Source organism: Hippopotamus amphibius, chromosome 1, assembly GCF_030028045.1.
Source record: "Hippopotamus amphibius kiboko isolate mHipAmp2 chromosome 1, mHipAmp2.hap2, whole genome shotgun sequence".
NCBI lineage: Eukaryota > Metazoa > Chordata > Mammalia > Artiodactyla > Hippopotamidae > Hippopotamus > Hippopotamus amphibius.
The window spans coordinates 156073346-156096094 of NC_080186.1; the positions used below are offsets into that span (position 1 = coordinate 156073346).

The 22749-nt window shown below is 39.8% G+C and overlaps 1 protein-coding gene across 1 annotated transcript; it reads left to right on the forward strand.

Annotated features, from left to right (window-relative positions):
* The first annotated feature begins 4539 nt into the window (after positions 1-4539).
* Positions 4540-21091, forward strand: PLAC8L1 (PLAC8 like 1). The gene is made up of 4 exons (XM_057712702.1): positions 4540-4664; positions 9930-10066; positions 19605-19741; positions 20915-21091. Exons 1-4 carry the CDS (start codon positions 4540-4542, stop codon positions 21053-21055), a joined length of 540 nt encoding a protein of 179 aa, XP_057568685.1. The 3' UTR covers positions 21056-21091.
* The last annotated feature ends 1658 nt before the right edge of the window (positions 21092-22749 follow it).

Sequence of the window (22749 nt, forward strand, 5' to 3'; positions counted from 1 at the left end):
CATGGCTATCTTCACTTCTTCATCAGAAGTGAATCTTTGTCCTTGCAGGCCTGCTTTCAGAGGACCAAACAGGTGAAAGTCCGATGGAGCAAGATCAGGACTATGGGAGGATGCATTAGCACCTCAAAATAAAGCTTTTGCAGAGTGTTGACAGTGTGGGCAGAAGTGTGTGGACACACACACCCTCTGACCACAAAAAACGAATCACTTCACACTGCCCTTTCATGCAGATCACAAGTGGGGCATCCATTTTTGCTCGCACCCCAGTTACAAATGAACTGTTGTAACACATTCATACCTGCACAGCAGTGACTGGGGAGACAGTAGCCTTGAATGGAAAGTGCTGATAAGACAGGTTCATGGGAAACAGGAATGTATTTGACTAACGCCAGCCATGTCAGGGCTGTTAGGTCAGAAGAGGGAGAAGTTTCTATGGACTCGAGACAGATAAGGCTTCACAGATGAGGTGGAATGTGAAGGATGATTAGGATTGGAGTAACAGCTAGGAGAGCAGGGCCGAATTCCTAGCTTTTAGAACCAGGTGTGAATAAGGGCTGTGAGGTGAAAGCAAATGCATGGCTTGTTTGGGAGATAATGCCAGGAATGGAATGTTTATCTTGGAGGAATGAGAGAGAAATTGGAAACAGGTAAGTAAATTGGGCCTTATTATAACAATTCTTGGATTCCAGGCCAAAATTCAAGTTGATTTAATTAGCTAGAGAGTCACTGCAAATTTTTGAGGTGGGAATGAGATGATGTGATCCTTCATGTCTTTTATAGTTTGTGGTAGTTGTGTCTTTCTGTTTTTCTCCTGAAAAATTCATTCACTTAGTCATTCTAATAACTTTACTAGATATCTATGTGCCTGGCTCCGGTAAGTTCTCAATGTTAGCTGATATGACTTTGTTATGCTGTTTTCTCTCCTTAATATCTTTGGACATAGCTTCATATCTGTATTAGAAAATACTCGGATGCCACCCAAGACTTAGAGCAAAGTTAAGTTTTCTAATTGCTCACTGCTGTCCTTAGAAGCTTAGTTATAAGGTAGGGGAAAAAAAACAAACCCACACACATGAAAAACAAACAGGATAGGACGTGATCCTTGCTCCTGAGGGCTTAAGGAATGTGGCAAAGAAGTACTTACTGCATTTTCACTTTGGAGGAGTAAGTGGTAATTTGTTGTATCCCTTGTTTTCCATATACTGGAGTAAGGTCTAGAGCTGTGCTGTCCAGTAATTTAGCCACTAACCACATGTGTCTGTAGAGGACTTGAAAGCGAGCAGTCTGCATTGAGGTGTGCTGTAAAAGTATAGAATACACTTCAGATTTCAAATACTTACTATGACAAAGAGAACATAAAATACCTCAATAATAATTTTCTTTTGTGTTGATTACTGAGATAATGCTGAAATAATATTTTGAATAAATTGGATTAAATAAAATATATTAAAGTTATTTTCATCAGTTTCTTTTTACTTTTTAAAAAGTGGCTACTGGAAAATTTTAAATTGCATATGTGACTTGCGTTTTATCTCTGTTGGACAGCGTGGTCTGCAGGCAATGAGATTTAGGTTGATCATTACTCCTGTTGTACCATATCAAGAGATATGTAATATCAGTTTATCCTACTCTTAGTGATGCTAAATTTTTTAATTTCTCAAAGTCTTCATTTTAAAGATACATTTTGATCATTTACAGAACTTTCCATTGTAAAGATACATTTTGAGTATTTCTCCAGAGTTAAGATCTGTTATTTCTTTTACAATTAGAAATCTGTAGAGTGATGTTTTGGCACCTTGGGAATGCCCTGTTCCCAATTTTTAACCTAATGGTTTTATTATCCCTGATCCTTTCCAGAGTAAATTATGTTGGAGACTGTCAAAATGGTGGTTTTTCTAATGCCAAAATTATTACCAAACCAGACTTGGGTTTGCTTGCCTGCTGCATAGCAAATCCAGTCTACTGACACTGGGTTGTAGTGAAGGAAAGTACAGCATTTATTTGCGGGGTGCCTAGCAACTTGTTCTCAAAAGACCAGAACTCCCTGATGGCTTTCAAGTAAGAGCTTTTTGTTATTTTGTTTTTCTAAAATGTATTTAATTTATTGGCTGCGTTGGGTCTTCGTTGCTGCATGAGGGCTTTCTTTAGTTGTGGTGAGTGGGGCTTCTCTTAGTTGTGGTGCACTGGCTTCTCAGTACTGTGGCTTCTCTTGTTGCGGAGCATGGGCTGTAAGTGAGCGGGCTTCAGTAGTTGCGGTGCGTGGGCTCAGTAGTTGTGGCTCATGGGTTCTAGAGCGCAGGCTCAGTGGTTGTGGCATATGTGCTTAGTTTCTCCGTGGCATGTGGGATCTTTGTGGACTAGGATTGAACTGGTGTCCCCTGCATTGGCAGGTGGATTCTTAACCACTGTGCCACCAGGGAAGTCTCCAAGTAAGAGTCTTTAAAGGCAACATTTGGGATGAGGGTTGTAGCTCCTGGACTTCGGTGGTGAGGTAACAGGCTAATGTTTTGGGAATCTTAATCATCAACCTTCTGGTTCCAACTAGTCTTGAAATTTCTGTGCTTATGGTCAGCAGATAGTCACCACCTTCTACCAGGTCAGGGGGTCTTAGTTTCTGTAGAACAGCTGGAAGATATGCATCAGGTTGTTATGTATATCCCTTTAGGAGGAGCTTGGCCTCTGTTTTATCACCGAACTATTTGCTTTTCCTTTATTTTTGCATTCCCTCACTTCCCTAATTAGTATTTGCCTTATTCTGTTCTTTAGAACTTAAGGGGAAGGCCTAGGAGACTACAGTCATTTTCTACAAATAAAAGCGGAGAACGTGGAGGGGCTTCTGTATCTGAGAGGGCCCTGCAAGGTCCTGCTCAATTTCAGTCCCCGCTTTTCTTTGATACTCCTCAGTCCTGAGGGGAAGAGGGGCTGGACAAGAAAGAAAAAGTTTTGGATAGAGTGGTTAATCATTAACTCAGCAGGGAACTCTGTTTCAGAGGACTGGGTTTCAGTTATCATTTCTTGTCCATAAATAGTTGTCATTCTTCTATGAAGAACATTCCTTTTTCTTCTTTCTCTTTTTCACTTATTTTAATTTCAGGTGAAAGAGCTGTGTGGCATGTGGATTGCTCACTTCATACAATAGATGTTTGATTAAGAAAGTTGGGGCAAATGAAATTTTAAAATATGGAAACAACTTACCTGTGCAATGGTTACTCATTCTTCAAAGGAATCTTATTGTAAATCTTTTTGCAAAGCTAATAATCACTTCCTAATTTCTGTTATTCTTATGAACTTGAATTTTCATATATAGCACATTTATTCAACAAGGTATTGAGTGCTTACTAACAGTGTTTCAAACAGTGTGTTAAGCACGTAGAATAGAGTGGTAAGCAGAAGAAGCATGGCTGTCCTTCATGTAGGTTGCATCCTTACAGTTAAGAAGATAATGAGAGTTGCCCGGAACCTAGTGAGTGAAGGCAATTAAGAAGCTGTATCCGAAGGATCTTGATTTAGGAGGTATTATATAGGCTTTTGCTAACAACCCTATTTAAGTAAATGCTTTGAAATTCGGAACCCTAAACAGTCATTCTCTATGGGTCTGATGAGAAGAATATATAGTGTCATTGGCAGTTTCCTCCTGTTGTCTTTCTAGTATAAATAACATTGAATTATGATTGCAGACCACTCCCCTTAATGTGCAATTTTCTCTAATTTTCTTCCTCTAGGAACATTTTCCTAGTGTTTCTGATATCTGTGCCTCTATAAGATGTGCTCTAGAGGCATACTTCAGAGACTCCTAAGACCCTGAAGATTCAGAGCAGTAGGGAGGCAATCACCAGCCAAGCCCTGCTTTGTTTAACAGATTCCATTTGGGCTGTGTAGGGAAGAAGCAGCACCACTTTCCTGGCGTGATCAGTGAAGTCCATGGAAGAGTAGGAGATTTCTAGAAGTTGTAAAAATCCTTAGAGGCTTGGGACAACTTAGCATAGCTTAAACTTTAGGAAACCATCTTTTATTAGGTAGTTTCAAGCACAATATCTGTGCTGAAAGACCTTTCTTTCTGTCTCTTTTCAGGTTATTTGTAGGACTTGTACCCTCTTGCTGAATTGGACCGGCAGCCCTGGGGATAATGAGAGGCCCCCACAGCTTCTCAGCTACAAGGCATGGTGGAAATGTGTAGCCTTTTGAGTCCCCTAAGGAAAGGTCAGGTGACACTTAGCTAGATAAATGTTTGCTAGAGTTATCTCTTAAAGCAAAGGGATTTTTCTACCAAGGGAAAGTTTTCTTTTTATTCAACTTATACCGAATCTTCAGTAGTATCTCCCTTTAGGCCAGTAAGATGGACATGCCCACAGTTAAGTGTGTACCTATCTTTAAAGAAATAAGATGTCTGGCAGTTACACTGCTGTGACCTCAGGTTCCAGAATATCAAGGCAACATTCTTTAGATGTTTCATTTTGGATTGAACCTAGGTTTAGAATCAGTCAGCTTATTGTTGAAGGGAAAAGGATATCCCAAGTGACAAGAAAATACCTATTAACTATGAATTGGTTTGGAAATTACTTCGCTAAGTTTCCTGAGGATGTTTCCTTTCTCAACACACACTCACCTCTGTTGCTTTCACTGATACCATCTGAAGATGAACAACATTTTATTTCCAACTTGAGGTAGGGAGTAGGGTGATTTTACCTCCAGCTTTTGTGCTTTGGTTGGAATATCAAATCAGTATCTTCTTATAAGGAGCCAGGAAAAAGAAAACTGGGCCCAGGAAGAAAGTACCTGCTATCATTTCCCATGTGTACTTGAAAAGGGGGCAACTGATTAGTTCCTTCTGGCCTTGCTTGGCTGGTGAAGAGAGAAGAACTGGCTTGGATGAAAGGCAGTTCTTTATTCTTAACTTAAAATGTTGAACACTGACCAAGTGAAACTTTATTTCTGGTTGCTGCCAATAATTTCCACCCTTTTGAAATCAAAACTCAAGAGTTTTGACTTCAGTTAAGAGTTTGAAATGATTAATCAAGGAGGCCTCAGTGGAAGGTGGAACAAACTCATAGTACTGCAAGTTTCATTAAGGAAGAAACCCCCCAGGCTGAAGCACCAGGTGTCTGGGGACATGCAGTGGGGAATGTGTTTAGCTGCTAGAAGAGGTGAAGGTTAGAGTGAGGTTGAAAAGGGGGAAGGCTGTGTATCTCATCCACTTCTTAACACTGCCACTTGGTAGGAGCCGATAACTAGAATGACTGGAGTCTGTTTCCTGCCTCCCACCAGTTGAAGCCTCTCTCTCTGCTTCTTTCCTTTATGGTAACCAGCCCTCTTGGTTTGCCTGGGACTGTCCTGAATTTAACACTGAAAGTTTTCCATCCTGGGAAAACCCTTAGGCCAGGGCAAACTGGGATGATTAGTCATCCTGATTGATTGAATTTTTTTTTTCTATTTTTTTAATTTATTAAGATCACTATCCAGCTTTCTTTCACATCATATTTACCTAATATATCTTCTTCCATCCTTTATTTTCAACTTTCCATGTGCTTTTTTTTCTCTTCTTTCTTTTTCTTTCTTTCTTTCTTTCTTTCTTTCTTTCTTTCTTTCTTTCTTTCTTTCTTTCTTTCTTTTTCTCTTTCTTTCTTTCTTTTATTGGCTTGTTGGGTCTTCTTTTTTTTTTCTTTTGCTGTGTGCAGGCTTTCTTTTTAGTTGTGGTGAGTGGGGGCTACTTTTCGTTGTGGTGCGCGGGCTCCTCATTGCCGTGGCTTCTCTTGTTGCGGAGCATGGGCTCTAGGCACATGGGCTTCAGTAGTTGCAGGACATGGGCTCAACAGTTGTGGCTCACAGGCTCTAGAGCGTAGGCTCAGTAGCTGTGGCGCACGGGCTTAGTTGCTCCGCGGCATGTGGGATCTTCCTGGAGCAGGGATTGAACCCGTGTTCCCTGCATTGGCAGGAGGATTCTCAACCACTGCGCCACCTAGGAAGCTCTGGCTGATTGAATTTTAAGGTATTTGGGTAGCACATATGACAACTGAGAACCTGCCCCAGTTCTTCCTCTGTTCTTTGTTTCTCAGAAAAGTGTACAGGATGCCCCAGGGTATGTGCAGGATCCTTAATTTAAATAATAACATTAGCTGCCATTGACTGCATGCCTACCATATGCCAAGTATATGAGCTTGTTTAATCCTCAGGGCAACTATGCAGGGTAGGATATTTTAAATCCAATTTTATAGAAGAGGAGACCAGAGCTGAGGGCTGAGACAAGTTGTGTTTTCCAAGGAGAAACAACTAGACTGCAGCTGAGCCACATTTGAACTTTAGCATGCCTGAATCGAAGCTCTGTCCTCGTTGCACTAAATGAAGAACTTGCTGGATTTGATGGCAAATGGATAGCTGCTCTGGTTTAGAAACTCTGTGACCATGAACTCCACTGCTTCCAAATTCATTCCTATTAATGGTAGTGTAAGATTCTATCTAGAGTAATATACAGAGCTAAAAGCTATGCAGACAGCTGCAGTAGATACTTTACTCTGACACCTGTAGCAGCCCCTGAATAATTATTCAGTTCTTAAAGGAACTATTAAGTGCTTGGCACATAGCAGGTGCTCATTAAAGGGTAGCTATGCTTCTTATTTTAATTTTGACACATGAGCTATAATCTTAAACTGAAATGTTTTAGCTAAGGCATGTCAATTCATACATTTTAATATAAAAATCACCAAAGATTCCAAGTATTAAGGAAAGAAAATAATACAGTTCTTGAACTCAAAATTAGGCAAACACACAAAAAACATTTTTTCCCACAAAGGAAAAGTTATCCTCATAGTTATTTGATTTGAAATAGCTGGAGGACAGTCTTCCTTGCCATAATAATAGGTGTTACATATATAATGCTGAGACAGAAGCAGAAAATTTTCTTCTAGGGCTCCAAGCTATAAGTGCATTTCAGGGGAAAATCTAATCTAGGGGCCCAGCCCTAAGAAACTTCTTCACTAAAATCATTGGAAATTCTTAGTGTAATAATGGAAGTCCCAACTTGCAGGGATCACGTTGAGAGGTAAATGCCCTGGGTTGTGTGGAGGCATGCAAGAAGCTTTTAGGCTACTCTCAGTAAAAACTCTGGGTGTTTTTATGTAATCAGTTCACACCTGAGAGTTGCGTGTTTACTAGAGAATGAAACATGGTTAAGGTCACATAATTTTTAGCTAGATTTGAGGAGGATGCAAATATAATGGAAGAGATATATGAATTCAATTTAATCAATTCAACAAATGTTGTGCACCCACTAGGTTTCAAAGAGTGTGCTGGGTTCTGGGGATGCAGGGAGAAGCAGCAGGTGCCCTCTGACCTCAAGGAGGTCACATGGAAGTAGAAGAGACAAGAGATGTATAGAGGTAGTTTCCTCAGGACCAGTTTGAAATCTTCATAGGTGTCTTAGTCTGCTCAGATTTCATAACAAAATACCACAGGTTGGGTAGCTTAAAGAACAGACACTTATTTTCTCACAGTTCTGGAGGCTGGAAGTCCAGAGTCAGGATGCCGGCATGGTCGGGTTCTGGTGAGGACTCTCTTCCGGGTTTGCAGCCTTCTCGCTGTGTGCTTACGTGGCCTTTCCTTTCTTATAAGGCCGGCAGTCCTAGCGGACCAGGATCCCACCCCTATTCTTCATTTAACCTTAATTATCTCCTTAAAGCCCTGTCTCCAAATACAGTCACGTGGGGAGCTAGATCTTCAACATATGAATTTGGGGGGATACAGTTCAGTCCATAGCAATAGGCTCTAACCCACATCATAGCAAATATATTAACGTATGCATACCATATGTTATGTCCATTTTTTTGGCTGTATACTAAGTGAAAGGATTTTTGTAACTTTGCTTTTGAAATTATTTGGCTATGAGTAATTTAATTTATGATTGGCTGCTGCTTCTCAGTGGTCATTCATTCTTGGGAATTTTTTTTTCTTTTTGCAAAATGAGAGAATTATAAATTGTTTTTAATGTAATAAAATATGTCCGAATTCCAAATTTGACATTCATGAGATAGATATGCTAGGTTTTTGTGTTTAATTGAGCATTAACTAATTTCTACTTTGCAGTTTTTGTATTTTGTAGCCAATACTTTTTTCCAGGTCTCAAACACTTTTGTAGGCTTGTTAGACCCCAGACATTTTCTATAATGCTGAATGGATAAAAGGGTGGGGATGTTTCATAGCTCTACCTCATACTTCTTGATGGGTCACTCCCAAGCTCTGGTGCAGCATTCCCAGCTGTTGGCTGGATGCCCCTGATGTCCCACTGGCACTGTAGACTGGCTGTGTTCCAAGCATCCTCTTCCCTTCCAGCCTACCTCCTATTCTATTTTCCTTGCCACCTCTGTTACATTGCCATCACCTCCTACCTGGTAGGAGACGCAAAAGCTATTGCAGTGATCATCAATGGTCTCCAAGTCCACCTGTATCAGGTTTCAGGCTGTTATCAGCATGACTACGTGGGAATTGCCTGGGGACTTTGTTATGAATACTGATTTCTATACCTCATCCCTGGAGTCCTGTGCTATGGTCTGGGGTTAGGCTTGGGAGTTTGTTTTTTAACAAGCTAATGTGCTGTCAGGTTTGGAAAGATATGGACTTGAGTAGTATTGGTGGAATGAAAAAGAGTCATGGATATTAATAACAAGAACAATGCTCCCCATATTATAGTAACATGAAATCCCATTGGATTTCATGTCCCAAGTCAAAGGTTTTCAAAGGGCTCCGTAGGTGTTACCAAGATGCCCCCAGGGTGTTGCCTTAAGGATGCTGAGGGGTGTTCTATTCTGGCCTGCTTTATGTCTCAGGTGCGGAATTTTGGTGACATTGTAACAACAGCTGTTACAGGAAGAAATTCTCTTTATTTTCTCTCAAATATGAGGCAAGCTCTTTATTTCCTCATAACACATCAGAGACCAGGTGCAAAACTCTTAAAGAAGCTTGCTAAAAGGGCGGCAGAAAAGAGAGTAACTACTGCTATATACAGGCTCAGACTCACTCTGGGGCCCCTCTGCCCCACTCTTGACCCACCTCGTCCATGACACTAGGTAACAGCTTACCCTTCACTATAGGACTTACTCCAGGTATCCCTATGGTAGGCGTTCAGGCAAAACCAACTTTTAGCCCCAGAAAGAGAAGGAAGTTTTTTTCTTACCTCCCTTTTGGAGCTCATCCTCTGGGCCTATATTTCTATTTCAGAATGAGCGGAATATCTCTGTCCTTCAGGGAAAATCAAACCAAAATTGTACTTTGTGGCTGTGCTAGAAAAATCATATAGTAGTTTGATATCAAGATATATTCTGAAGTCTGGGTTATTCATTTAAATGATACTACCTGTTCCACTTCAATAGCCTCGTCCAGATTTAGATGTACCATTCAGTCCAATTCCTTATTTGTCTTTTCAACAAAGATTCAAAATCCTTACGGTATAGCCTCACTCAGGGTCACCTTGTTATACATGCTCTGTGCACAATAAACTAATTACATGTCCTTCAGTCCACATAATAACCCCGTGAGGTAGTTTTTTTCATCGTAAATTTGAACAAACAAAGCAGTGAGGTTAAGCCACTTAACCAAGGTCAAGCTTCCAGGAAGTGGCATGCTGGGGCATGAACTGAGGCCTCTTGGTTCCAAATTTGTGAATTATTAAACACTGAGAAACACTGAGGAAGTAGACTGGACATTGAGTTTGAGTGACAGAACTTGGAATAATAATGCATTAATAGAAATGGGGCAAAAAATCAGAGGAGGAGATGTGATGGAGGAGGGGGGAGGGAGATGGTGAGGTCAGCTTGGGCTGTGAAATAAGAGTCACTGGGCATCACTCAGTCCCTATCTCTTTATCGCTGTCTTGGCTTGATGATTATCCTTCTGAACCATCTTCTTTGTTTCCAAGTTAATCACCATCCTTGACTCTCCAGGAGCCATGCACCAGTCCAAGCTGTGGTGAAGCAGCCTGTTCCGGGAGCCAGTGGCAGCACCACAGTCACAGCGATTGTCCAGACTGGCGGGGACTGGAGCACCGGCCTCTTCAGTGTCTGCAGAGATAGGAGAGTTTGTATGTTTTTTCTCTTCCTTTAAGTTCTCCTTTACTATTTTCTCTCCTAAGGCACCAGTGGGTAGAAAAGCTGCGTCAGACACAAGGACAGAAATTAAATGGTTTCAGATTAACTGAACTAATATTCTAGTGACTCAAATACACTCCTTGGCAGGAAGAATCTTGCTTTTCAGCCATGTGGATGTTTTTATAGAATAGGTGGTGACTGCAAAGATTTTTTTAAATGACAAAGTCCACTGTACTTAAAGATGTACAAAATAGGCTCCATTATCTGCAGCTGATGGAGCATAAATTGGTACAAGCTTCCCGGTGAATGGTTAGCAATACCTATAAAAAGGACCTCAAGTGTTATGTAGCCTTCGACCTAGTAATTACATTTTTAGGCATTTAGTCGAAGGAAATAAATCATGTACAAAGATTTAGCAGCATCATTAAATATTGAAGCATTGGTTATTGCAATAACAATCAGGAACAGCCTAAATGTTCAGTGGGGGCTTCCATACAATGAATTATTATACAGCCATGAAAAGTCATGTTGTAGAATAGTACTTACTGAGATGGGATACATTTTTAAGTTAAAGAATCAGATTGTAAAACCATGCACATTAGATATTATTTTGAGGTGGGAATATTTAGAAAAATATCTGGAAGGATACAAACACAAATGTTTACAGCAGGTGTCTCCAGGTGGTACACTAATGAATAATTTTCCTTTTTGCTTATCTCTAGTATTTCTGTGAAGAAAGTGTGCTACTCTTATGACAATAAGACCAATCATAAAAAGAAGCTCCCTTTGTTTTGTTTTGTTTTTTAATTAATTTTTATTGGAGTATAGTTGTTTTACAATGTTGTATTAGTTTCTGCTGTACAGCAAAGTGAATCAGCTATACGTATATATATATCCCCTCTTTTTTGGATTTCCTTCCCGTTTAGGTCACCACAGAGCATTGAGTACAGTTCCCTGTGCTATACAGTAAGTTCTCATTAGTTATCTGTTTTATACATAGTCTCAGTAGTATTTATATGTCAGTCCCAATCTCTCAATTCATCCCAACCCCCCTAGCCCTTGGTATCCATACATCCATTCTTTATGTCTGTATTTCTGTTTCTGCTTTGCAAATAAATTCATCTGTATTGTTTTTCTACAGTCCACATATAAGCGATATTATACGATTGTTTTTTTCTTTCTGACTTACTTTGTATGACAGCCTCTAGGTCTGTGCACATCTCTGCAAATTACACAATTTCCCTTCCTTTTTGTGGCTGAGTAATATTCCAATGTATATATGTACCACATCTTCTTTATCCATTCTTCTGTTGATGGACATTTAGGTTGACAAGCTCCCTTTGTTGATTGAAATCTTTTTTTTTTTTAAGCTCTTTATTGGAATATAATTGCTTTACACTCTTGTACCAGTTTTTGAGGTATACCAAAGTGAATCAGCTGTATTTATACATATATCCCCATATTGCCTCGCTCCCTCAACTCCCTCCCACCCTCCCTGTCCTGGCCCTCTAAAGCATCACCCATCATCGAGTTGATCTCCCTTTGTTATACAGCAACTTCCCACTAGCTATCTCTTTTACATTTGGTAGTGTATCTATGTCTATGGTACTGTCTCACTTGTCCCAGCTTCCCCTTCACCCCCCACCCCTCCAAACCTCGAGTTCTCCAGTCCATTCTCTGCATCTGCGTCCTTGTTCTTGTCTTGTCACTGAGTTCATCGGTACCATTTTTAGATTCCGTATATGTGAGTTAGCATACAATATTTGTCTTTCTCTTTCTGACGTACTTCACTCTGTATGACAGACTCTAGGTCTATCCACCTCATTACATATAGCTCCATCTCATCCCTTTTTATAGCTGAGGAATATTCCATTGTATATATATGCCACATCTTCTGTATCCATTAGTTTGTTGATGGGCATTTCGGTTGCTTCCATGTCCTGGCTATTGTAAATAGTGCTGCAATAAACATTATGGTACATGTTTCTTTTGGGATTATGGTTTTCTCTGGGTATATGCCCATTAGTGGGATTACTGGATCATATGGTAGTTCTATTTGTAGTTTTTTAAGGAACCTCCATACTGTTTTCCTTAGTGGCTGTACCAACTTACATTCCCACCAACAGTGCAGAAGGGTTCCCTTTTCTCCACAGCCTCTGCAACATTTATTGTTTCTAGATTTTTTGATGATGGCCATTCTGACTGGTGTGAGGTGATACCTCACTGTGGCTTTGACTTGCATTTCTCTAATGATTAGTGATGTTGAGCATCTTTTCATGTGTTTGTTAGCCATCTGGCAGGTGGATTCTTAACCACTGTGCCACCAGGGAAATTCCCACAAAGTTTTATTTTAAGCAAATCACTGCGACAATAGTTGTGACAGACTTAGAAACAAAAGGGAGATCTTCTTTCCATGACTTTGTTTTGCATCAGATTCCCATCCTGGGCCAGTTTTCCATTAAATGTTGAGGATTACTTCTACAATTTGTTATCCATTAAGCAAAGGGTACATTATGAACAGCAATGATTTCCATTTATTTTTGACATTTTCCTTCTTCACTTAATTGCAATTCTATTTTTTAAACTGCCTCCCTCTTCCCACCTCTGCACTTTCATCTGAATTCACACTACACTGGGATTAGAAAATGGATGCTTCTGTGTCCTTTGAAGATGTGGCTTCTGAAAGCTTAGATGTGAAGATGAAACCAAGGTGAAATAAGTGGCTGTGAAATGGCCTCATGGGTGAAAGCCTGGCTGTTCCAGCTGGGGGTGTTTGTGATGTTGCCCCAGAGGAGGTTTATGTGGAAGGTGTAATCAACACAGGTTTGTAATTCAGTGGGTGTTTACTGAGTTCCTACCTATGTGTAGTCATGTGATAGGTGTTACAGACATAATAGTGAATAAGACAGATGGTTTCTGAGAGGAGATAGGCAATGAGCAAATAGACAAAATAATTGCAGTCGAGCTAAGTGCCATAGAGGACATAAACAGGGTGTTTTGAAAGAAAATTATAGGGCGTAGGGTAAAGGATGGCCTCAGGAACTGACTTAAGCTGACACCTGAAAGATGGGAAAGAACCAGCCACTGAAACCACCTTTCCTGTGGAGGCACCACAAGCATCAGGCAGTAAAGAGCTTTGTGTGGACGAGGAATCCTCAGATGCCCAAGGTAGGCAGGGTGAAGCAGGCCAGGAATTTCTTTGGTTTTCTGGAAGAGGGAGGGGGCATGAAAAGGCCTCAGACTGGGATCCATGACCCTGAACTGTATCCTGGGTAAGCTGCACACTGTACACTGTAGTCTGAAAGCAGGGACCACTGGTCGTGCTCACTGGTTTTACCCAGCAGAGCACCTGATTAATAGGAGGCGCTTACGAGTATTTCCTGAACGACACATCAGCGAATGAATTTTAACCTGTATTCTCAGTTGCTTCCTTCTTTCCTGCACTTCACTGAAACAATCATAAAGACTTAGAGTCAGAAGGGATATTGGGGTCTGCTGATCTGGCCCCTCACCAGCTTGTCTAACTTCCCCTCTGCAGCAGGCCTGGCAAGGACCTGACAGCCTTGGCTTTCTGAACATTTCCAGGGAGGAGGGCTCCTCTCCCTTGAAGCCAGCTCAGTGCTTAAAAAAAAAAATGATTTTGAATAGGTTACCAGGCACATGATGCAAAATTCAAAAGTACTTACCCCTTTGGTATATGAAAATCAGCAGCTCCATCCTTGTTCTCCTGCCCTGCCCAATAAGAGACTACCACTCTTACCTGAGCCCCAATATAGTCTATATGCTTGTAAATATGTAAAAGATTTTAATGAAAATAGATTAATTTTTTTATTATAAGAGCATCATATAATCATGGTAAAAAAGAAAATAAAAAAGGCTATAAAAGAAGAAAGCAGTATCCTATAATCCCAGCTGTCGGAGATAAACATTGTTAATATTTTGATATCCTTCCAAATTTTTTTCTGTATATATGGTGTATATAATTGACACAAATAATAGAACTGTAAATACACACAGTTCTGCCTCTTTATTTCGTTTTAACAATATAGGTGATCAGACCATATCAGCACGTCTGAAGCTAACATTTTAAATTACTGCATAGATTCCATTGTATGAATGTACCATAATTTATTTATCCAAAAATTCATACTAGTGGACCTTTATATGGTTTCCAGTCTTTTTGCTATTCAAACCAATGCTTTGTGAGTATTCTAGTATAGGTGCCATTTTGTATGTGTGTGAGATTTTCTGTTGGGTAATAGCTGAGGAGTAAACCTGCTGGTCAGATAGTATGTACTGTTTTAAATCTTGATAGATGTTGCCAAATGGCTCTCCATTTAGAAGCTGTACTAATTTACACTCCCACCCACAATGTATGAGCATGCCCCATTCCTTTTTTAAGCATCTCTTATTGTCAGATGGTTCTGCCTTTTTGTGATAATTGATCTGAAATGTGCCTTGCTGCAGTTTCCACCCACCTTTCCTGCTTCTTCTCCCTGGGGCTCCACACTGGGGTTTTGTGTAGGCTTCTTCTTTTTATCTCAGCTCCTTCTGTGAGTTAGAGGGATGAGTAATGAACTACATTCCATGCTTGAGGGTGGAGCTCATGTCAGAGAACAGGCCAGAAACATTTAGGCTGTGGGAACTGATATAACCAGCAGGTCTTTAGGTGTAAGAGGAAGAGGCTGAATTTATGGCTTGGCTCTCTCTTGAGCCTGAGCGTCTTTAAAAAAAAGAAAAATAAAATAAAAAGGAGAAGAAATACACACACATACTTGCATGTATATATTTTTTTACTTCACAAACAACATGTGAATATGTTCACTTTGTTAAAAAAATGAAAAAGGAGAGAAAAGGGAACGATGTCACTCTTCTTTGTTAAATCAACTTGGAGGGTTTTCTTCCAGACCTTTTTCTCTGTATTTACATGTGCATCTATTAGTAACATATACTACTCCTTCGTAACTCTTTAAACAAAGCATAAATGGTATTATGCTGTAATATTATTATGCAATTTGATTTTTTTAACTGGAAATATGTCTTAGAGATATTTATCTCTGTTGGTACTTAATTGATCTTTCACTATGTTCTTAATTATTCCCTAGCATGATCTACACCCTCATGGTTTGTTTACATTTTTGTCTGTTAATGTATACTTGTTTTAAATATGAAGCCACAGATAATGCTGCAGTGGATATCCTTGTACCCACCTCTGTGTGTGCATGCATAAGCAGTACTTTAGGGTAGACACTAATAAGTGGAGTTACTGGATCCCAGAGTATTTAAAATTTTACTAGATTCAGCCAAGTTGCTTTCCAAAGTGACTGTACCAATTTCCACTTCCATCGTGTATGGAGTACCTATTTCTCTACGGTGCCCCACAACATTTGGTATTAAAAAACAGAAAAATTTGGCATTCTTATCAGTAATAAATAGTTTCCGATCATCTTAATATGCAACTTCCTGATTACTAATGACATTGAGCAACTTTTCATATTTGTTATTGACCATTTGTATTTCTTCTTTAGTGAATTATCTGTTCGTGTCTTATGTTCATTTTCTTCTTTTGTTTAATCCTTTATATATTGATTTGTAGGAATTCTTTGTATAGTCTGGATACTTACCCTTGGTCTGTGATTTATGTAGCAAAATTTCCTCCTAGAGCCTCCTTAAGACAAAGGATTCCATCCTCCTACCCTTGTGCATCTCTGTTGAGGACAGTGTTTATCCCACTGTACTCCATCCCAGTATACCTGACCCAAGGATCTTTCCTAAAAAAGTCGCATGATTTCAGACTGTCCTACAGGAATCAATACCAAATAGTGGTAGTGAGGACACTGTCTTGGAACACACAACCCCACAATTGTTTATTAGATAAATACATAAAACATGAGGACATTTGGGCATATATGTTATGTGTTGTAGTTAAGACTTTGGAGCCAGACTACTTGAGTTCAAACGTGACCTCTGCCTCTTCCTAATAAATGCATGAACTTGGGCAAATGGGTTAAATCCTCTGGGCATTAGTATGCTCATCTGTAAAATGGGCCTGATAAGAGTAAATTTTATAGGACTATTGTAAGAATTGAATGAGTTAATAAATGTGAAGTACTTTTATCAGGGCTTCGCACATGGTGAAATCTGTATAAATATTATCTATTGTATAATTAAACTTTGGCTTTCATAGTGTTTTTTTTTTTTATCATATCTGACTTTTGTCCCAGGATAATTGAATTTTGGGTGTGTTTCCTCAGTATCTAGTACCACCTCATAACTAACACTTAGATATCATGGATATACAAGTGGAAAGGCTTAAAAATAAAATTAGCAGCATGTATTATTAAAAAACACAAGTCATAAAAATAAGGCACAGGAGTTCCAGTGCACAAAACAACTTTACAATATGCTTATTGAGGATGGTGGTCATTTCTCTTTGCTGGTTTAAGTGGTGCAGCTCAGGTTATTGTGTAAACACAATTTATTACTCACTTAGCTTGCAGGCTTTATAATTATGCAATTTTTGATAAAGTTTTTATTTGCAGGGGTATACACTACAGTATTTTGTAATTTATGCATAAAATGATTGATTTTTACGTGCCATGATTTCAAAGTTCCCTAACTCAGGGTTGCATACAGTATTACCACTCTGAACTCACTGCACGTTCATGGGCCATTTGCTGTCCTGACCTGTTCATATCAGTTGTCAGCGCTGAATAGGGCCTGCTGATCTCGCTAGGAGTCATGATTTTTAAAATGTGGGACGAAACATTCCAGACTTGATCAAAGCTGAATTTAGTGTTTGCTTTGGGCTAAGTGATGCCTACAATACATGATTTAGCAATTATCTTAAGATTCCTGATGAAATAGATGTCCTGTTCATCAAAGATAGGCTGCTCCTTGTCCTCCTTCCCCTCCCGTCCTCATGCCCCTCATGCACACGTGCCACCTCACCCCTTATACAAAATTGAAGAAGTCCAGGGTCCAGGCACATCCCGTGGAAGTTCTGAGATAAAACAGCACTCCTAGATTTCTGCTTCTCTGTCACTGAATTTGGGTGTGAAACTCCGCACGCCTCACTGTTGAAGAGGGAGGGAGGGATGAGGCCACAGAGACAGGTCTTTGACAGGGAATTCTTCTAGTATGCTAGTGACATGGTATGTGAGCCTTTGTGTCTGGTGCACCAGAAGGCTATGTCCCACTACCATTTCACACTCATTAGAATGGATAAAATAAAAAAGACTGACAATAGCAAATGTTGGTGAGGATTGGAACAACAAAGTCTCATACATTGCTAGTGGGAGTGTAAAATGGTACAAATAATTTGCAGAACTCTTTGTGGATTTCTGGTAAAATTAAACATAAATCTATCCCATGAGTTAGCAATTTCACTTCCAGGAATCCACCCAAGTGAAATGAAAATGTTTTTCCATGTAAAGACTTGTATATGAATGTTCATAGTATTTATTCATAATAGCAAAAAATGGAATAATCAATGGGAGAATGGGTAAACAATTTGTAGAACATCTATATGTTAGAAATACTACTCAACAATAAAAAGAAGAAACCACAGATGCCTATAACAACATAGTTGAATCTCAAGAAACATGACGTTGAACAAAGTCAGTTACAAAAGTAAACATGATTCCATTTATATGAAGTCCATGAAGAGGTAAAACGCATCTATGGGAATAGAAATCAGAGTAGTGATTGTGTCTGGAGTGGGGGTGGGAGGGCTGGGATTGTCTGGGAAGGGGCACATGGGAACTCTCTGGGGTGACATCAGTGTTCTACACGTTTGGTTACTTAGGCGAATATGATTGTCAAAATTCATCCAACTGAACACTTATGGTCTGTGTGTTTTCTTGTATATAAATTATGCCTCAATAACATATTTATTGAACACATTTTTAAAGGTTATGATTAGTTTTTTTTTCCTGTTTCATAGTTCAAATTATTTGTATTCATCAAGGTTGTCATCTTTTGCAATGACATAACATCTTAATCGTTTACCAGGGGTTCTTAACCTGCAATTCAATGATAGTTTTCAATGGATCCTTGAACCCCGTGAAAAACACCACACCACAATTTTGCATGTCTGTGTACATGTGTTTTTCTTTCCCCTTCAGGAGTAAGCTTATAGCTATCACCATATTCTCAAAATGGTCCATGACCCAAAACTTATTTCAAACAGAACTTCTGTGTTAATGGTTCATGCAGGATGTGTAGGAAACAGTATCAGTAGTTAAAGATGAATGAATGAATAAATGACCAACTGTTTCCAGTTGATGTTCAAGGAACCAAGCCTCTGCAAATTTACAAATTAAAATTGGCAGATGTCAGAGGCTACATGAAACTGCAAACATTAGAGAAAACTGGCCTGAGAAATAGAATAAAGACCTGATAAAAATAGCAGGCAGAAAACTTGGAAGCGACCAAGATGCCTTTCGGTAAGTGAATGGAAAAATAATAACTGTATATCCAGACAATGGAATATTATTCAGCACTAAAAAGAAAAGCAAGGTTTTAAGCCATGAAAAGGCTTAAACACGGAGGAAACTTAAATGCATATGACTAAGTAAAAGAGGCCAATCTGAAAATGCTATATACCGTATTATTCCAACTCTGTGACATTCTGGAAAACACAATTATGGAGACAGTAAAAAGATCAGTGGTTGCTGGAGTGGAGTGTGTAGGGGTGGTGGCTGAGATGAATAGCCAGAACACACAGAATTTCAGGGCAACGAAAATCCTTTGTATAAGATTGTAATGATGTATAATCATTACATGTGTTATGCATTTGTCCAAGAGTGAACCCTAAGGTAATTAAGGAGTCTGGGTAATGATGATGTATTAATGCAGGTTCACCCTTGATAAAAAATGGACTGTTCTGGTAGGGGATGTTGATAATGGGGGAAGAAGCTATGGATGTGTGGGGGAAGGGGGTATGTGGGAAGTCTCTGTACCTTCCTCTCGGTTTTGCTCTGAAAAATAGTCTTTAAAACAATCATATTGAGGTCAAATTTCAGTGTCTATAAATAAGGTTTTATTGGCACACAGCCATACCCATTCAAAAAAAAAAAAAAGAAAAGAACAGCAGGCAGAATCGGTGTACCATAAAAGAGCTTTCAATCACATTTATAGAAAAAGATGCTTGCTATTCAAAAGTATCATATACTGTGTCTATATTAAATATTGAAATTAGATAGATGAACATAATAGAAGCAACAGTTATGTTTCAACCATGAAAAATTACTCCTAGACAGGAAAAACAATTACTGTAGTGAATGCTAACTGAATCATAGCAGGTTCAGCATTGTCAGTGTTAAACAAAAGAAGACAATTTTGATGTGGCTCAGTTATGGCAATTTTCATACAGTGAGTTCTGAGAACTTGTTATTTATTCCAGTCCCTGATTGCAGGGAGACAATGAGCCTTAAGTTGATGGCAAAGGGTAACAAATGCTCTTTGAGTTGTGAAGTTGCTCCAAGCACATCTAAGAACCTTGGCTTGCTTTTATGTGGTTATTGACAGGTTTCTGTGGTCTCTTCTGTCCCATGTGTCTTGAGTGTGACATCGCCAGGCATTATGGAGAGTGTTTTTGTTGGCCATTGTTACCTGGGTCCACCTTTGCAATGAGAATTGGCACCAGAGAGAGACATAAAATACGGGTAAGTGTGTTTGGCTGTATATATGAAGCTGGATCTGTATGGGAACCTGAATGCTTTTCAAGCCTGTGATTTAGAAAAAACAAATGAGGTGTGGGTGAGGGTGCTTAAAAACACCACACTTGGAAGACTTTGGGAAAGGAAAGGGAAGACATTTCTGATTTCATTTGTTACTAGGATGTATATTAACCAAAATGCCACATTGTGAAGGGTATTTCCAAGGGGGACCTATTATAATGTAGATTGTTGGTCAATGGGTCACTTCTATTTCTCTGTCTTTATTACATCAAGAGAAGATGACAGGTAGAAGTGCACCAAATTTGGAGGATAAACTTGGGATAATCTCACTTAAAATGTAGCCTATCTGGCATATACAGAATTCACTTTGGGGGTTCCCTGGGGACCCTTCAAAGAGCCAGACAATTTCCAGCGCAGCTGAGACTGAGGTACAATGAGAGATTGAGGACAGACCTACTAAGGTGTGTCATACCTACTAAGATGTGGACAGATAAAAAGGCATATTTTTATATATTCATGTGAAATGATCCCTAAGATATATTTTTAAGTGAACAAAAGAGCAAAGTATAGAAATATGTAACCATTTACTTAGAAGACTATGTACATAGAAGTGTAATCTATATCTATATCTACATATCTGTATCTATATCTATATCTATCTATATATATATTTGCCTAGACATAGAATTTATCTGGAAGTGTATATAAGAACTGCCAACAACGGTTGCCCCCTGACGGTAATTGGGTGTCTGGGGACAGCTGTAGAAGGGGGGATTTACTTTTTCCTTCCTATCCCTTCTTATTGGGGACCATGTGTACTTATTTCTCCAAATAAGTAAATAAAATAATTATAAATATTAAGTTCTAAGAGGAGAAAAAAAAGATGTTGACAGAGAATTTTCTCTCTGTCAGTAAGACAATGGTTTCAAGTACGAAGTCCTGCAGGCAGGTCTCTGATTGGCAAGGATTGATTAGGAGTCGAACTGCTGAGCACTTGGGTAACCTGATGGAGTTGTGTCCCTGGGTGATGACTTCAGGGTGGTGGTGGGTCTTGCGAGCAGTGGATGAGATGGACCATGAGGTAATACTGTGGAGGTCCCTGAGTAACGGAACTGAGCCTGGGTGATTGCGCCAGAACAGAGACCTGGTTTCCCCTAGGGCACGCTGTGTGAGGACTGGCTGGCAGTGCACTGCTGCTGGCCTTTTTCCATCTGCCAGGTGGCCCGGGAACTCAAGATGAGGACCTCGCAACTCTACGAAATCTGTGTGGCCCCTTCGACTAAGGAAACTTTCATTTGACAGAGCAAGAAAACTCCTCCTCCTCACTTCCCTATACCCTCCCCTCAAATCCCTTTTAGTAGAGAGATTATTCTTCAGTTTTCACTGGAATGGGATGAAAATAAATGATTTCCCACTACTGTATTTACTGCTGTCCTTTCTTTACACATACCCCCGATGAAGACTCTGTTATTTGTCTGAATTTGCTATCCCAGCCCAGCCACATTAGGCAGATTCCAGAGGTGAATTTTGTGCCCTCCACCACCCTGCCTGGAGTATTGGAAGGCTGCATTTCCCCCCATCTTCCCCTTTCACAAAGGATGTCTGGGAAGCTGCAAGAATTATTACATGCCTAAGCTAAGCCTCTTTCCCCAAAGTACCGATGATGGGGCGGAAGACAGTTAATTTAATTTAATTTTCAGTTTTTATTTTTAAATTATTTTTTAAAAGTTTTATTGGAGTATAGTTGATTTACAATGTTGTGTTAGTTTCAGGTATACATCAAAATGAACCAGCACCTGGACTGGGCCCTAAATGTCACCGCAGTACAGGAGCACTGTCCTTCGCTTGTCCTGACTCCTTCAGTCCTGACTGCATAAAGGAGAAAGTCTCAGCTTGTTGCTGATCTTGAACAGCTCTCTAGCACTTGTAAATCTTCAGCCCCAGACTCAAAGCCTTAGGTAGGCAACTGTTACAGGTTGAATAATGTCCCCCTCACGCCCCCACCTCCCACCCCTTCCCACTAAAGAGACGTTGAAGTCCTAACTCCTGGTATATGAGAATGTGACCTTATTTGGAAATGATCTTGCAGATGTAATTAAGACGAAGTCATTAGGGCGGGCCATAATCCAATATGACTGCTGTCCTTACAAAAAGAGGACAAGAGACACAGAGGTAGAGACACACAGAGGGAAGACAGCTATGTGAATATGGAGGCTGAGACTAGAGTGATGCAGCCACAAACCAAGGAATACTGGGGGCTCTCTGAAGCAGGAAGAGACAAGGGAAGATCCTTGCCTAGAGGTTTTGGAGGGAGCACCGCCCTGCCAACGCCTTGATTTTGGGCTTCCAAAAACAAGAGCATCCTACTCACATGGTAGGTGGTTGGTAAAAGAGCTTCCTAGGGCTGCCCACATGAATAGGATGCTCTTGTTTTTGTTAGCGTGGCAGCACAGCGCAATGCTGAGGAGCCTGGGGTCTGAAGCTGAACTGCAGCCTTCATTCACTAATCGTGTAACTACAGGCAGATTTGCTAACCTCTCAGTACCTCAGCTTCCTCCTCTGTAAAATGACAGTACTGACTTGATGGGGTGGTGAGGGTTCTAATAAGTTGAGACACAGCACAGTACCTGGAAATAGCAAGGACTCAGTACATATCAGCTACTATTGCTACTTCCTGTTACCTTATATTTGTAGCAAATAATATAATTTTCCATTCACAGCTGGTACATCAAGTTTTCTATTGTTTCAGATTAAAATTGAGTTATTTAAAATAACATTAGGTAAATAATATAAGTGGTTGGTGGATAGCGCAAACATTATGAAGGTGGTAAAACATGAATTCTATTGAGTGCTTGTATGTGCCAGGCACTGTTCAAAGCACTCTACATGTTTTAAGACATTTAATCCTCAGCATCCCTCAGGAAGCTGCTATTATAGCTCCATTTTCCAGACAAGAGCCTGAGCCACACAGAGGTTAAATAACTTGCCCAAGG